Genomic DNA, 17,878 nt, shown 5'->3' with positions numbered 1-17,878 from the left:
TGGGCATTTCCAGTAAACTCAATATTCGAGTAATCTAATTAATGAACGAGTAATCGAGTACTCGCAACTTCTATATTTTTTCACCGTTAAAAAAACGGACACGGACCTGCCGGCCCAGAAGTAGTAGGCTATATGCCTGTAAGAGAACATTACTACATTTATTTATGTTTTTTATTTATTTATTTATTTATTTATTACATTACAACACTTTTACTTATTAATGTAAATAAATAGCCAACAATGGAAAGCAAGTGCAATTTCAAATGCATTTATTGAACAACCTTAACAGGCCCTTTAATTAGCGTTGTTGTAACATTCCGTTGTCAAATGTCACAGCGGTAGTATACTATATGGACTTCTGTTCTGTGTTGCTTAACACATAACTCTAAATCAACAGCCTCGTCGTACACTCCAAGTTAAAATAAGTATGAAATAATTTAATTTGCGTCAGGTTTAGCCTGCAGTTTCCCTTGGAAAAAAAAATTATTGCAAGCAGCGATGAACAGGCCCTCGCACCCGTGTGCACATCGGGGCGTGTCGCACGTTGGGGTGTCTTGCACGTCGGGGTGTGTTGCAGTTGCAGAGCAACCTGCAACCACGGCGTGATGATCAAACACAAAACAGTGGAAACGATTCTCAATTCTGCCATGTCCTGGAGACAACAGCAAGTGTTGGCAACAGAGTGAAGTGTTCGGAAAGGGACTTACACCAAACATCTACATTTTCAGGCTTATGAGTTTCAAAATAGAGCATGGCAAAGGTCTTGAGATCCTACTGACCAAATCTGAAGGGGCTACTACCAACCTGATAGGAACTGGACATGTACAAGTACAAAGAGCCATTTCCTGTCGCCAGTAGGTGGCCCTGTGCCTGCTATGCAAATGTTCAATATAGATGTGATCAGGCCGGGACTCTTATTAAGCACATCTAATTTGGGGCAAATATGATGATGTACAGCCGAGTTATAGTGTTAATGCGGTGTGAACAGGTGTGCTTAAGGGGCTGACCACTTGTGATCAGATCACCCAGGACACATGAATAATACCAGGACTGAAAAGGGCCTCAGACCACCTCCAAATGTGGCCTGAGTGATTGCATCTCAATGCATCCTCAATCCTACACCTGTACTAGGTGAATGGTAAATGGACTGTAATTATATAGCGCTTTTCTAGTCTTTGCGACCACTCAAAGCTCCTTTTACACTACATGTCATATTCACACACACATTCATACACTGATGGCTGCTATGTAAAGTGCCCAAATATCAATCAGTTATCACATTTATACCCGTTGGCTATGCCGGGAGCAATGTCAGTGTCTTGCCCAAGGACACTTCAACATGTAACCTGAGGGAGCTGGGGATGGAACCTCCCACCTTCCAATTGAAAGATGACCGACTCTACCACTGAGCCACAGACGCCCCAGGCTGTTCCCTGGTGATCCGATCACTCAGGACACGTTAATACCAAATATGAGCATGGTCTTATAAAACCCCAGTTCAAAAGATCCAAACTATCCCTTTAAATTGATTCCTCTTTACATCAGGAGAAAAGCTGCAGACACTGGAGAGAAGCCACCTGTGAAGACACAAGATAATGTAAGGGTTGGCGTTTTGTAATATTTATTAGAGAATGAATACAAATGTTTTTTTAATACATGCCCCGATTATCTGGGTGACAGTTTCAAATATACAAATAAAAACAGGTTGAGGGTGTCTAACTCTTTATTTCTATGCAGGATGATTCAGAGCCTCAAGGTCAAAATGGTGAGAACTGACTTTTTTTTGTAGCCATCTAAATAAAGAATCAATTTTCAAGGATATACAAAGGAAAACAACCCTTGTTTTTATACATTTCCTTGTCAGATGCCCTGAGAAGACCTTGGGAGAAATCTTCCATGAGGTAATTCAAAATTAAGTTATTTCTTTGCTGCTGTCGTCAGTAAATCAGTAACCTCCAGGTGTTCTGTGTCTCGTGTTCAAAGTCAGTCTAAGAGTAGTTCCCCATCGGTGTGAGTGTGATTGTGTGAATCTATGCTTCCCTGTAAACACAAGTGTGCTTGTGTGTGAATGTCTTCCATTTCATTCTAAGAGGAGGGTGTGTGTCTCACTAACAGGAATAACTCCATCGCCAAGAACATGGACTCGACTGCCTCAATGTCTCAAGGTTCCAGGTATACATGCTGTCTTGTTCACTCACAAACTTAGTTCCCCTTGCTCCGCTCCATTTACATCTATTATGAGCTGCATGTGTTTCAAAATAAGCCAAAAATCACAACTTGTGCTTTGTATTTTTCACCCGCTATCTCTTTTTCACACCAGCTGATGAGGGAGGCTCGTTGTTGCGCGTTGAAACGATCAGACCCACACTACATAGCTGCACTTAAAATATTTTAAAACAGAATAAGACTTCTTCCCCCTCCCCACCCCTGCCCTTAAAGTGCAACTCTGGGTAATGTCGAGGTCAGACGGTCCTGAAATTGTCAGGAAAATGTCAGGAGTGCATGTGTGAAAGAGGCTATAGAAGCCTGGTGGTGTCAAGTAAATTCTGAGCACTGGGGTCAATGCTGTCCTCTTGTCTTGTGGTAAACTTATCACACTCTTTCACTCTATTATTACATCATTTCTGTCTAAGGCATTTATATGCAACCAGTGCTTAAAATATGGATGAATTCTAGACAGTCAATAGTATATGTATGCAATAAATGGACTGTACTTATATAGCGCTTTTCTAGTCTTTGCAACCACTCAAAGCTGCTTTTACAGTACATATCACATTCACCCATTCACACACATACACATCATACACTGATGGCAGAGGCTGCTTCCTAAAGTGCCCAACTGTCAATCAGTTATCACATTCATACCCGTTGGCTATGCCACCGGGAGCCCAAGTCTTGCCCAAGGACACTTCGACATGTAGCCTGAGGGAGCTGGGGATGGAATCTCTGACCTTCCAATTGAAAGACGACTGACTCTACCACTGAGCCACTGCCCTTATAAAATAATGTTTCAGAAAAGTGCCAGCCTGATTTATTTAAATGTATATCAGTGGCATTCATTCATTCATTAAGTATTAGCATCCTTGAGGTTGATATCTGTTCAGAAAGCTGAGTGAGTAAGCTCAGATGTATACAATTCTGCAGCTCTCTATTCACTGGTCTTTATAATGATGTCCTCTATTGATAGTTGGCCTGTCAATGCCCTTTTTGGCTTTTGTGAAACATAAATAAAACGTCCGTATTTTTTTCTATTTTTTTGTCTTCTTACAGGGCAAAGCCGACAGGAAACAATAATGATGTGGGTGGAATGGATGACTCGGATTTGGAAAAAATGAAACAGGTAAATTTCTCATCAGCTCATAAGAAGAGTTGCGGATGTAACTTTGGTTCTATGAATTCTGGATGCGTTCGGTTCTATGAATTCTGAGGGCTTTAGCGCTGGATATGATATGATATATATGATATGATATGATATGATATATTATATCAACAAAGTCATATGTGACCTTTGATGATGTAGGGCTTACATATGTATAAGCCCACATCATCAAAAAAGACTACAGAATTTTGGCAGTTACCCAGATTTCATACAACCATAGTTATCTCTATAACTCCATTCTATTTCATTCTTCTTGGCCACCATTGCTTTAGACTTGCATGTTCCTAAAATACTGCTGCTACCACTGCATGAGGGGCAGGAACATTAACTCTGTAGAACCAGGCAAAGGTGCATCAAACCGCCCACCTTCTGATTGGAGGGCAACCCACTCTGCCTACCATGAAAGGCGCCTGGTACTCCCATCACAACAGGGCCCTAAATCGCTAACTGGACTCTTCTCCTCAGTAGTCCCCAGGTGGAAAGAGCTACCAAACTCCATTTGGTCCGCAGTGTCCCTTTCCACCTTTAAGAAGAAGTTAAAGACCCAGCTCTTTCATGAAAACCTCTGCACTTAATGATATTGATGCTATGATGATGAAATCGAGGATGTAGTTGATGATGACTAGGATTTTCATGATGATGATGATGATGACTATACTGATCTTGTTGATGTTGCTGATGATGATTATTATTGAAAATAAAAAAACAACAAAAAAACAAACAAAAAATATATACACTGCCTGTTGGCACCAGTGTCCGTTCGCACTTGAAGCTGTTTGACCCTTTGACCTGTATGCCTGCTCAATTACCTCAACAATCCACCTGGAAACCTCTGCACGGACAGGACATGCCCCCTCTTATGGCCCTCACAGCAGACAAACAGGCTCTCAGAGCAGCAAAAGCAAGACATTGCCTGTATGTAATGTCTCAAGACCCTTACCGAGCAGAGCAGTTCTGCTGAATTACACTCATCCTGCAGTCATGAGGGGTCATTAACTGCCAGCTCTATGACCTAATTAGAGTAGGCTGCAGCCAATGTCTTTGGAAAGAATGATGGGTTAGCTATGGTCAGGTTATCTATTCAAGGATGTCTTGCCAAAATTGCCTCATAGACCCTCAGAGTAGAAGTAGAGAGCTTCTCGTCCAATTAAAAACTGCAAAAGAACAATATTGGCACAGGGGAACTCACGCACCACTTTGTGTTCCACCTGTTTGCATAGAGTGACCTGGTGGAAGGTGCTTGAGTCCATAATGGTTTGGATTACTGACGTTTCAGGCATTGATGCTAGATAAGACCCCCAAGCTGGGACAGGAGTGCTATGTTCGAAATGCCATATTATACTAGCAGTGTGTACTGATTTGCCCAAAATATAGTGTGTAGTATGCAGTATGCAAACAAACGCAAAATGTGCAGTATGCCAAAAATGCCCGTATGTATGCATCCAGTATGCATAGGACCAGTCTACCTCGCCTATTGTATCCCACAATGCAATGCGCTGGAATGTCACAGCGGCAGTTGAAATGACAGACAGTAGCAGCATTCAAGCAGAAGGGGGTGCTTTAGCTTAAGAAGAGGCCTGGCGTAGCATACTGCAAAATTAATTTGAAAAGCTCCTTCGTACTACATACTACCACTGAACGCAGAATACAGTATACAGCAGCGGTCACCAAACGGCAGACAGCGGCCCGGATCCGGACCCAACTGCCGTCGTCTCCGGACCCAGACCTATTCATAGTTCTGACAAGCGCATCTATTTTAACCTGCGCAGCTTTTTGTCTTTGCGGTAGTGATTTGGGGGTCCAAGAAACGTGCAGACCAATGAATTCGTTGTAAATCATCACACATGAAGATACTCAGCCAATCAAACCTGTCACTCAGAATGCGACTGACCCAGTGGGTGAGTGAGAAAACAGATACAGACTGAAGAGCCAGCCCACAAGAGAGTTACCCCTCGATCCCACAGGATCCGTCTGCGGCGCGTTTCTGTTCCGTCAACGGCCCCACACTTCCTGTGGGTGAGGGCTCACGCCGTTGACTGACCAGAAACACGGCGCAGACGGAACGCCCCGGAGACGGATCCTGTGGGTTCGAGGGGTTACAGAGACACAGTGGGAGAAAATAAGTGAGTTTGGGAAAAGTAGACATGACGTGCTCTAAAATGAGAGCAGTAGGGAAAACCAAGCTTTTAAGACTGGACAGACTTGTATATGTTCTGTGACTGTGGCGATTATTGAACGCGGACATTGTGTGACACTGTCACGCCGTTTGTCTCTGTTAACAGAGACTCCAGGTTGCAGTTTAGTTCAAACACTTTATTGATAAACCTGAGAGTTACACAGAGCTACATCAGGCTTCATCATCATCTTGACTAGTTTTCCTCTTATTTCCACAGTTCTGTTCTTATATGTACCGGTATGTGCCCTCTCTCTCTCCCCCTCGCTCTCGCTCTCTCCAGCAGTCCGTCAGTGTACAGTGCGTTTAAATATTATTTATTTCATAGTCATTGCCTGTTTTAAAACTCACTATGACTCACCATGAGAAAAAGTCTAATGCAACTGCATTTCGGCAAATCATATAATAAAATCTGGCAAACATGAAATAAAATATAAAGAATGTATATAAAGAAAATATATATGAATCCCCCTATTATGGTCAAAACTTTGATAATTCTGTCAGGAGGCAGAGAGATAGCAGCTTAAGTGAAGAGCTGTCCCTCTCTTTCATTTGATTTCTGCATGGACAACATTATGTTACCAGTAGTACCAGACATTATATTATTTGTTTTCATTTACAAATATAGACACTTCCATCACAAACTGGGGCATAAAATAAACCAAAAATACGGGAATTAAAGGTTTTGACACTCAAAATTTCATGGGGGAGCCCCCCCAGACCCCCCAACATACAAACACACACTATATTTCCTTACCAATATTGAAATATTCATTATTATTATTGTTCAATTATGAGAGCTCTATGTTAAAGTTATTAGCGTTGTTGTAAAAATTATTTAGCCTAATTGTATTTTCTTTATTTGATTTGAAAGACGTTCAAAATGTATAAATGTATGGTACTGAATCATAACGCAGGTCAGACGTTATGATGTTCCGGACCTTTGCTTGAGAAAAAAAATCTCAAACTGGACCTCTTTCAAGTTTAATTGAGTACCCCTGGTATACAGTATGTAGTATGTAGTACAGCATTTCGAACACAGCCTGTGTCATACCTGGCAGGCGCCATGAAACTCATCCAAAAGCATTGCTGAGATTAAGGGCCTTCCTGGCAAGTTCAGGGCCACCACAAGGAGTCTGCAGTTACCTTTCTAGACTCTGTGTATTGTATCCGCTATCAGCAAAAACAGTGGGAAGGCTGATTTGGAAGGCTAGTTGATTTGCTCTGTCATCTCTTGTGCAATCCAGAGCCCTCTTACTGCTCTTTGGTGCCATACTGCCCCCCAACACTAGGGCATCAGGCTCTCCCACCTTGTGATGTGAGGGATTCAAAGACAATGAGATGCCCCTGGCCAGATATACCTTGTCTCTCCATGGCTGCAAGGCAAGAAGGCATTGACTGGACACTCTGATGTTCTTGGATCTATGAGGCCTCAGATCTATGTGGAGGCCATTTATCAAAACTTGGAATGGCCGTAGGGACAGAAGGTCCAATGGCATTACTGATGTCACTGACGTCAACATTCCAAATTTCAAGTCTGAGAAAAAGGCTGTTCTTCAACCTCCTGTTCTTCTAAAAACAAAGGAGAAGCTGGAGTATTGGCTCTACTTGTAGCAGAGTTGGGGAGGCCAACATCTAGCAGCAGTCAAAGGACTACCAGTGCCATAATCCTGCTAAGGTTGATGCCTCAGTAAGGGTGTTCATCTTTAAAAGCTGGCAAGTTGCTGACAAGGCTGATTAACCTGGATTCCCCATTTTGAGTAAACGGCTCCCCTGAAACTACTGGGAAAGTGTGGAGGGCTCTAAGGGCTGGCGATGAGTCAGGGTAAGCATTGTCATCAGTCTGCCAAGCTCCCTGGTCATAAAGGTAAATTACTGCAGAGATGGGTGGATGGATGAACAAAAGCATTCGCAGAGGGTTGCAGGGACTGTGTCAAGGCTAATATTATGTGGGAAGGAGAGATTCCAATAGGCCCGTGCATGCTTCTGTATGATGTCACTTCACTAGAAGATCGTCTGTAATTCGGTCTTGAGCAGGGAGCTTCAGGTCTTCAGGACTCTTCAAGTAACAATGAAGGAGGCAATAGCTGGCTCTACGGCTGGCATCTGGCCCAGACCATAAATACTGCCATTCTGATTAGAAGCCAAGGCTCTGCCATAAGCAAGATGGAGGCTTTGGGTCTGGCCATCAAATGTGGAGCTCCTCAGTGTATGGCTAAGGGTGGTGCAGAAAAAGCAGTCTGCGGTGGGGTCTGTTGGGAGCCTCTGTCAGAGGTATGGCTGGAATCCTCTACTTCCATCCGTCCCAACATGTAATTAACGCTAGAACCGCCAAGCACTTGTGGGGTACTACTTTGGTCAACTCCGAAACTCAAGTGCGTCTGTATCCTTTTGTTCATGTTAATGGGCCAATGACATCATTCGACATAGCCCCCACAAACAAAGCCAGATAGATGCTCTCATAACAGGTTGCACCTGGGATACTATAAGCAGAGTAAAATGTGCTTTTTTTACTTGCTAATGTCTAAGAAATAATCAAAATGATGACATTTGCCGAACAACTACACAAAGCACTGCCCCCATGGTCTTTGTGCACAGAGCTGAAGTCTCTCCATCCCTCATAATCAATCTCAGCATTTGTATTTGGGTAAATTAGTTAAAAGTGAAACAACTAAAGTCCACTGTCCCTGGGGAGCTGTATTCTCTCTCTCTCTCTCTCTCTCTCTCCCTCTCTCTCTCTCTCGCACACGCACACGCACACTCACACTCACACACACACGCTCACTCTCTCACACACACACGCTCACTCTCTCGGTCTCTCTGTTTTTCTCTCTCTCTCTGAGGTTCAGAGGTAATACACAATATCTAAACCGGTGACAATAATTACTTTGGTGATTGCTTTCCACGCTTATTTACCATTTATAACTTATGTTAAACAAAAAGACCGCTTACTGCTGTTTTTGAGTGCGTCTCAGTGAGAACCATATGCACAGGCAGGCTACCGGCACTGTGTGCACTGTGCCATCTCTATCTGTTCTCTTCAAAAGAGAAAAAGGACCTATGCGTCTTGGTGTTTGTTTTGCGGTGAGGAGCTCCGGGTGTCTCAGCAGAATCAGATGTGTCATGTCACTTTAACTTTAAATTCGATGTCTGATCCGCCATCAGATTCCGCAAAGTCCATGTCCTGTAGCATTTTGAATGCTGCATTCATCTTCCGTTGTCTGCAGTGTCAGCTTACCATTTTCTCACAGAATAATCTCCATGTCACCTGAGTTATATATATTAAGCACTTTTAGCTTTTCCTAAGTGACCTACAATTATTAATTTCTATTTAGCTAAATCCACGTGAGTGATTTATAAGTGCTTGTGTGCATAATTAGTTGTGAAGTTCGAGTCATTGTCTTGGTGCGCTTATCAGGCTATTACGCAAATGCGTCTGTTCTTCTCCTGGATGAAAGTACCAACGCCCAACAACGTCACTCAATGCGACTAGGAGGGTCATTGAGGGTGAAAAACAAGACGCATCTATCTGTTTTTCTACTAAATGTAATTACATCATTGTGACAACACAGGCATGTGCAGGATTGGTATTTCGAAAAAGTCAGGGCAGGAGGGAAACGTATCCCATAATGACGGCATAATTTTGCTACTACAACGTCAAATGACATCGTCTCTGGCGGTTCTAGTGTTAAAGAACTGGCTACAACTCAAAGCAGATAAATTCCCTCTGTACCAAGTGAAAACACTTTGGGGAGCAGTGAAGCAGGAATGCTAAATAGTAAGACTTTCCAAAACTCAAATCAGACGAACTTCCTCAGTACCAAGTAAAAACATTTACTGGGGAGATCCTCTCTTTCTCCCCTTTCTCATCCTTTATTCAGGAACTGCATTTACTGATATGAGCTAGCAAGCCAATTAAACTGAGTTTCCAAATTCAAATCAAATCACTCTGCATCAAAGCCACTTGCCAGGTAGCAGACTCTTTTGTGAAACTGAGGAGCTTTTCACCGCTGTGAAGCAGAAACGCTTCATGTCATGGCAATAAACTTAAAAGGGGACCTGAAAACGGGCTGCATTTACTCACCTCTTTCTTTCTCTTTTTCTCATAATGTGACGAAATAGCGTGCCGATAGCATCAAGCAGACAAGCTTTGCATTGCAATATTAACTTAAATGGAGACAAAAAAACAGGTATCTTAACATACCTTATCCTACCTTTTGTTTGCAGAAAGTGGAAATGCTTTACGTTACAGTAATGAGGTGCTAAGTGCACCGGCAAAGCATTTGCCTTACAGCTTTCTCTTTGGAGTTAAGAATGTAGCCGTGAGTGTCTTATTGCAGCACTTGTAGGACAAACAAGTAGCTCCAACCATGTGGTTGCAGGGCTCCTAGCAAAAAAGTTGCTGGCCAACCCCAAGACTGAACCTTCAACTGCGGATTACTTGGGAGAAGATTCAAAATTATATCTTTTGTGATAATGTACACATACACCCTTCGTCATTCCAGGTCACATGTGACCTGTGTTGATATACTCGACCTACGCATGTGTGTGCGCAAGACAGATTATATGCAGTGTTAAAGCACCGCCTCTGGTGGTCAGGAAGAATAAAGTAGAACTTAATTTCTTGAATGGAAAGGAAAACTATATGCACTCAGAAATGTATAGTTTTCTACAAAACTATGTTAGTTTCTACTGCCTTAAATAAGAAAGCCATGCTTCAGAAAAAAGATCAGGATAGAAGGAGAAATATTGATCAGACCTATGCTATTTATATGAACTGGCTTCTGAAGTGCATGTAAACACTGTTACCATAAAGTCTGTGTGTCTACCATAATTCTGCAGGAGATCCTGGAGGAGGTGCGTAAAGAACTACAGAAAGTCAAGGAGGAAATTATTGGAGGTGAAATGACTTTATACTATACATATTATAAAAAATATTTTAAAAAATTTGACTATAAACATAATTTGGATTTCTTAATGTATGTTTCTCCTCTCCCCTTTCACAGCCTTTATTCAAGAGCTGCAAAAGAGAAGCACATAGTTCTGCTGAGTGTAAGGTGTATCGGAGGGATGTGATGGATGGATGTGGTTTGACCCACTGGGACTTCTCCTCCACTGTGCCCTCCCATGTAGCCCAGGGATTTATCTTTTTCTGCTGCTCTTTTTTCTCCTTTCCTTTTCTCTCTTCAACAAACCCATGTGAGCATACTTGCTTGTGTGTAAATCATGCATACTCAGTTAATGTAAATTGTTACCCAGGGAACCTCCTAATATCGCCAGCACTTTTGATGATCTCTCATCCGCATTGCAGCATTTATCTATCTTATCTCTGCCCTGTTTATTCATCCCGTTCCCTTGTGTCCTCTGTGTTCATCTGAACTAATTCATAACACAAACCATTCAGCTGAAGTTGCTCTTCCAATTGGTAATCATATACACTCATCATAATCATCTTTTCTGCAGAAATCTTGCTCTTTGTCTCTTTGTCTCCTTCTGCTATCAGACACACCATTTACTGAAGGAAGAGCCTTCAGTATTCAGGCAAAATGTATTAATCAAAATTTTACTGTAATAGAAAGATGCTGGTTCATTAAGATCGTTTATTACTCTTTTACTCTTGGCAAACAATTGTTCAACCTCAAACTGTCATAAGGATGGTTAAGTTCAACATCTGCTTGTAGGTAAATGTTGATGTGGTAAACAACATAGTTGAGCATGGATGTTCAACTCCAACTTGACTATTGCAGTGTCTCTCTCTCAAGCAGACTTTGAGCTCCCAGCAATGGCTAAGAACTTAAAAAGCACAACACCTGCCTTTACTGCTGCAAGATAGAGAAGTTGAAGAATTAGACAAGCAAAGGGAAGCAAATGGACAACCTGAGTGCTGTGAAAGACGAGTGTGTTGTAGTTTTATAATGTGAGAAATGTATTCTCTTAGCATTGCACTTGTTTCAGAGGAAGTGTGCCTGTGTGCCACACTGCCTTGTCAGACAATTCCCTCTCACTCAAAATGAGATATTTGTGTGCCAGTGTAGTGGCCTACACTGTGCCTCCAATAATTATTATATTTTTTTCCATTCTAGCTTATTTTTTCTTACTTAGAAAAATGGCTATGATGAGGTCAATTAATTTGGCCATGACCAACTGCCTTGATAATAAACATACATATACATATATATATATATATATATATATATATATATATAAATAAAGGAAAATATATATTTGTTTTGAGGGAAAATGTTATCAAAAAGAAATGGTGTTTCTATTTTAATTGAAATGACTGGTGAATGGGGATTTTGATTTCCTTTTTTTTCAATGATTGTTTTTTCAAAATGTTATTTTGGATTCGCTGTTTCTTTTTCTAATAGAGTCTAGGCTTTTTACACTGAAATATAAAAAAACAGCTTAGACACTGGATTAGAGATGCCTTTATAGTCGAATACAGCTGCTTCTTGAAATGCATTATTTTGTCTTGAGTAATCTTTTGTATCCAGTTGTAAAATTCCTTTGAATGCAGACAAATGAGGTTATATAAACAATGAGGCTGTATGCCACAACTTTCTGTACACTAGTATCTAAATTAATTTCTTTAGAAGACACATTTGACTTGAGCCTTGTTTGGAAATGTTGTGAAAAAAAGATTTGATTTGGATGAAAGATGCAGCTTTGTGGTTCATAACTGAATTAAGCTTTAAGAAACTAAAAGATGTGCAGACTGACTATATCTTCATAAGTTAGACATTTTAATGACATGGTTTTTAAACATTTAACCGTTTGCTTGTAGGTCTATTAAATACTGTAATAATAACTGACTTATATTTTCTCTTAAGGGTTAACTGTTGGACAAAAGCTTTAGAAGTTTTGCTTCAGGATAAGGAAAAAATTTACAAAATTGGTTGTTTAAGGATAATGCATTAGGTTCAGCTAAATTTCTAAGTAGCATGGAGATACAGGCAAATTATTTGATTTTCCTCAGACTGAAAAACATCAAAGTGCTTCTACCCATCATAACAGGGTGAGAGCCAGTGTCCTTCCAGAGCTCCCTAGATGCTTCCGGATTGGGAAGGCTCTGTGCCGTTTCCGCCGCCATTGCGGATTTTGGACACAAGATCAACCGTTGCCACTGCTATCCATCGATGCAGTGAAGAGAAAAATCACATAGGGGGGACAGACTCAACATTTTTAGTTATTTGTAGTCTTCGGAAACACGATTAGCAATACGGCATATTACCTTTTTTAAGTGTTTTTTTTTCACTGACCGGCTTCGACCTACACGTACAGTAAGGAGGTCGTAGCTAGCACGGTGCTACTGCCTAGCTTGCTAGCTGTAAGGCTAGAAAATCAGAACTCCGGAGAGGCTTAAGGAAACCGTAATGGCTCAAATTTTACCTATCCGCTTCCAGGAGCACCTGCAGGTAGGTGTTTAAACCCCATAGCTCTATATAAACAAACATTGTCATTGGTGTTTGGTTTCCCTTTTAACAGTCGTTTGACAGCTTGGTAGGTAAGCTAACGTAAATACCCGCAATCAATGAATGACCTCCCTTCCCCCGTTAAGCCAGTAGCTAACTACTAGCTTGTCAGGCTAGAAGCTCTTATTCATGCACTGATGCTTTTGCATTGTCAACCCAACGTTAATCTGCGTTAACTGTCAACGACGACTAGAGGGGAAACTACCAAACAGTAAAAGCTTCCGACTTTTATTTTTTTCCCAGATTAGTTCTTCCCACAATGCAATATGCTAACTACATACATTTTAGATAATATCTATATTAATTGCTCTCTGACCGTTATAGTTGTGTATCGTGAGGGATGTTTGAGGCACGTCATCTTAAATCATAGCTATGAAAAACAATGTGGTCGGCCCGGTTAACATAAAAGTTTATCGTTAAGATGGTTGTTTTGATACAGTCACAATGGTGTTCCACATTACAACCTTCATGATGTTTCAAGTAATTCATTTTTCTAAATCCAGATAATCAGACTCTGGCTAATCGCGTCGTACAGCAAGTTTGTGTCACGACAGAATATTTTTTATGGGCAAAAATTTGTCTCCGTTGAAACTGAAGTTGAGAATTAGGCTATTTAGATTTAAATTTCTCAATTTGAATAGTAGAAATAGTAGAATAGTAGAATTTAAGATTTGTTTAAGATTTGAACTTGACTCCCAAAATTTGAATTTGAATCAATTTGGAATTGAATTTATTGGTTTAAAACTGAATTCTAATAAAATTGAAACGGAATATAATAAGCTGAAATTGATTTCTGATTGATTGATAATCAATCAGTCAAATCAAATTTTATTTGTATAGCTCCAAATAATGCAACAACAGATGTTCTTATAACGACAACAACAGATATTAAATACTTATGGTTACAATTAGGGCTGGGTGATATGGCCAAAATCCTATATCACGATATAGTGGGGTTTTTCTTTATAACATGATAACGATATCAATATCAATAACATGAGAGAGAGTGATGTTGTACTGAATATCATCACGGCTGGGATTCGGTCGTAGGCAAGAGGCCGCAACGTCATGACCTCGAGTGTGATATTGCTTTTATACAACAGTTATACAAGCGGCAAATAGTAGTAAACAGTAATAACTACTTTTCTGCTCCACTAACTCAACTAGTTCCACAACTTAACTGAAACTGGACTGTTGGTCTCAAGCAACACAAACATTGTCCTGTACTCGGTGTCTACTTTAAATTAAGCCCTGTGCACCAGTTAGACTTAAGCACTGTTTGTGTTTCACCCGGGTGTATCTTTTACCCTTGGATAGAGCAGGCGTAGGTTCAGAAAGTCAGACTTAAATCCACAGTAAAACAAACGGTAAAAGTAACAATAGTCACAATACCTAAAAGAAAAACACAGTGACAGTGCATCTCGTTGTTTTACAGGATAATTAAAATGGTGTTAAAATGAGAGAGTCTCATCCGTGATCGAACAGTAACTTGATCGAAAGGCTTAGTTTTTGTTCCTGTTTGAATTAATTGAGCTCTCCCCTCAGCTGCAGCATGTGTCAGACAGAAACGCGGCGCTGTCCCCGCCCTGCAGGTGCTGATTGAGCTCAGATTTTGAGCCACTAGGGCCTTTCAAAACACAGAGGGAGACATGATAAATGTACATTGGACAACAGCATGCTTGGTTATTTTTATTTTCCTCATTTCACTATCCGTAAAAGTAATTTTTCTTTACTTTTGTTTTGTTATCCATATCTTCTGTCGATTATTTGAACAGAGAAGAAATTTGAAGTGAGTGGAGAGGTGTGATGCTTGGTAACAGTCAACGCTTTTCGAATGTTCATGTGGACACGCATCATAAGACCATGCACAGCTACAACCGGTGTCAGTTAGGCTTGGTGCACTCCAAATGCAAATTCCAATTAAGAAGTTGGTCGTTGGCCATGCTGTAATGTTAATTTACAGTATTCAGAACACCTCTCTTTATCGCTACTCATGGAATGTCTCTTGTCCAATCAGATTTCTTGGTCCGAACTGTTGTATAAATCACGATATATCATGTTTCTGGTAATTTAACACATAATTAGTCTATATGAAATATCCAAGCCTATTTTTGGATAATCCTGTGTGAATTAAATACTAGACAAATAAAAATGACTGAGTTTCCGTTTTTGCTTGGGCTGAGCATGAGCAAATTTATGCATTTTTCTATATTGTCTCTAACGATATAGAAAAATGCATACGATAGACATTTTCATATTGTTTTTACGATAAATATTGTCATATTGCCCAGCCCTAGTTACAATGCCAATAATAATGGTACAAATGTGTAAAATTTGCAAGAACTGCATAGTAATGATGTAAGGCTGATGATGATATTTGTAACTGTTTAAGTCAACAGGTCTATTATTAGCATTTGCAACAATAATAATGATACTATGGGGAACACTGATATTAATAGTTTTTGCAGTCTAAGTTGAGCAGGTCCACGGCAGCAGGTGGTCAGCAGCAATGATCCCCAGGAATCTACAAGACAAGGGAGCTCAAAAACTACTAAGAAAATACACTGAACAAAATAAAAACCCAACACTTTTGTTTTTGCTCCCATTTTTCATGAGCTGAACTCAAAGATCTAAGACTTTTTCTATGTACACAAAAGGCCTATTTCTCTCAAATATTGTTCACAAATTTGTCTAAATCTGTGTTAGTGAGTACTTCTCCTTTGCTGAGATAATCCATCCACCTCACAGGTGTGGCATATCAAGATGGATTGGATTGGATTAGATTTATTTCGAACATGTACAAAAGGAGGTCATACAGAAAACAATAATTACACAAATAGAAAGCATAACGCAGTAGCAGATTGTCGAATATTTTATGACTATGTATACACATCTGAAAGGGAGTGGGAAGAAGTACAAACTTAAAGATGCTGATTAGACAGCATGATTATTGCACAGGTGTGCCTTAGGCTGGCCACAATAAAAGGCCACTCTAAAATTGTGCCGTTTTACTGTATTGGGGGGTCCGGGGTGGGTCAGAAAACCAGTCAGTATCTGGTAATATCTGGTAATATCTGGCAAGTAACGTCAATGGGACAAGATACAAAGTTAGTAAGATGCATTAATATAACATACATGCATACAAAGAAAGTGGGAGAGAGAGGAAGAGCTGGATAGACAGGAGCTCGGTGTGTCAGATCCCCCGGCAATCTAAGTTTACAGCAGCTTAACTATGGGCTGGAAGTCAGAGCCAGCTGTTACTATAAGCATTATCGAAAAGGAAAGTTTTCAGCCTACTATTAAAAGTAGAGAGAGTGTCTGCCTGCCGGACTCTGACTGGTAGATTATTCTAAAGAAGGGGGAGAAGGAGAGGGAGATTGTGTGAAAATCAATCCCACATTCAGTTTTTGCAATTGAAATTTAGTTCTTACAATTAAATTTCAATTTACTGAGATACTTCCAGTGATGAGGAAGAGCATTAGAGTGCAGATTCATAGCACCCCTTTTTGGCCGATCAGCACCTATGTTTTTTTTTTTTACCATTTTCTTCTAGAGGTCGACCGATTGATTGTTTTGGCCGATAAATTGGCCCCGATAGGACTTATTAAAAACTATAATCATCGGCGGATCTGGGCTCCGATAGTGGCCGATGGCTGTTCAGCCTCAGGCAGGGACGTACATCGCGTGCATTTGCCTTTTTAATGGAGTCTCCATACGTGACATACAGGTAATCCAGGTACCTGGGATAACTTATTAAAGTTAACTTTATACCACAGCTTTATTCACAAATTATGATCATGATAAGGTTGTTGTTTATAGTATTGCATTATTAATGAATTAGACTATCGTTAACTTTCACTGCTTTTCTGCAGAGCTCACCTGACAAGTGGTACGTATATTATATCTGACTCGTTTCAGTTTATTTCTCCCCTCAAAAGTTATCTCTGGAATATAACGTAACAATATCAGCTCTAGTTTGTGAGAGTGGTATTTAAAAATGTAACGGGACACGCAGCATCTGGCCTGATATACGCCATGGAAGAGCGCATCGCCATGTAAACAAATCCAACATATTTCCAACAATGTAATCCAGCAGATCACACTTCAGGATACTCTCCGTACTTAATATCAAAGTCCAAGCGGCAAAAAACGGGTTTATTAAAAACCGACGTTTGCATAAGGCTGCTGTAGGAGTAAATCATGTCATGGCGTCAACACAAACTGTTGTGAACAGCAATGTGTAGGTAAAGTTAAAAAGAGCGAGAGACTGACGCAGGGCGATACATTTGCTTTTTATATAAGATTCTTATGATAACTTCTTTGATGCTACTTGAGTTGTGTCTGCTGAATTTGTGTTTCTATTTTTTTCTCCCAAATATATGCCAGAAAGCTTCTGTGATGATAATAACCATTCATTTGTAACTTTAGTAAAACTTTACTTTATCAGAAAGGTTTTAATTAAACCAGCAACTTTAAGAAAACACCTGCAAAATAATTTCAATTTAAAAATGATTAATAAAGTGCAACTTAAATCATTCATGTAGATTGAAATAAATATTAAATATATAAAAGTAAATAATAAAGTTTTATATATATATATACATTATCTATTTGATAGACTATTTAGTTAATAGCTATATTGAATTGATTTACATGTTCTTGTTTCTTACATTAGATGGCAGCTGGAGGAAACACAGTCCCTCTATGGGACAATTTTGCTGTGGAAAGGCACAATGTGGGCACAACAATTTGAGTTAGATGTTTGCAGATTATATTTTCTTTACTACTTATTTTATTTATTTAGGTATTCATTACTCTTTGAGATTCATGTTCTGTTCCAGATTTATGTTT

At 40.1% G+C, this 17,878-nt stretch overlaps 2 protein-coding genes across 3 annotated transcripts in view; both read left to right on the top strand.

Moving 5' to 3' along the window:
* vaspb (vasodilator stimulated phosphoprotein b) overlaps nt 1-12,017 on the top strand; it is a 55,393-nt gene extending 43,376 nt beyond the window's left edge. Inside the window, exons 8-14 of one of the 2 annotated variants that reach the window (XM_069668913.1) lie at nt 1,546-1,597; nt 1,738-1,765; nt 1,865-1,901; nt 2,116-2,172; nt 3,271-3,340; nt 10,395-10,452; nt 10,559-12,017. In XM_069668913.1, coding sequence (XP_069525014.1) covers nt 1,546-1,597; nt 1,738-1,765; nt 1,865-1,901; nt 2,116-2,172; nt 3,271-3,340; nt 10,395-10,452; nt 10,559-10,593 — 337 coding nt within the window. In that variant the 3' untranslated portion in view covers nt 10,594-12,017. The remainder of the gene's footprint in view (nt 1-1,545; nt 1,598-1,737; nt 1,766-1,864; nt 1,902-2,115; nt 2,173-3,270; nt 3,341-10,394; nt 10,453-10,558) is intronic. The other variant, XM_069668914.1, reaches the window with a different exon arrangement.
* A 587-nt stretch (nt 12,018-12,604) lies between these two features.
* LOC138596698 (clathrin heavy chain 1-like) overlaps nt 12,605-17,878 on the top strand; it is a 66,984-nt gene continuing 61,710 nt past the window's right edge. The window contains exon 1 of the mRNA XM_069668000.1: nt 12,605-12,970. Coding sequence (XP_069524101.1) covers nt 12,929-12,970 — 42 coding nt within the window. The 5' untranslated portion in view covers nt 12,605-12,928. The remainder of the gene's footprint in view (nt 12,971-17,878) is intronic.

Source organism: Semicossyphus pulcher, unplaced genomic scaffold, assembly GCF_022749685.1.
Source record: "Semicossyphus pulcher isolate SPU_LCO1_2020_fin unplaced genomic scaffold, fSemPul1.0.p SCAF_19, whole genome shotgun sequence".
In the NCBI taxonomy this organism is placed as follows: Eukaryota; Metazoa; Chordata; class Actinopteri; order Labriformes; family Labridae; genus Semicossyphus; species Semicossyphus pulcher.
This window is presented reverse-complemented; position numbering and strand designations above follow the sequence as displayed.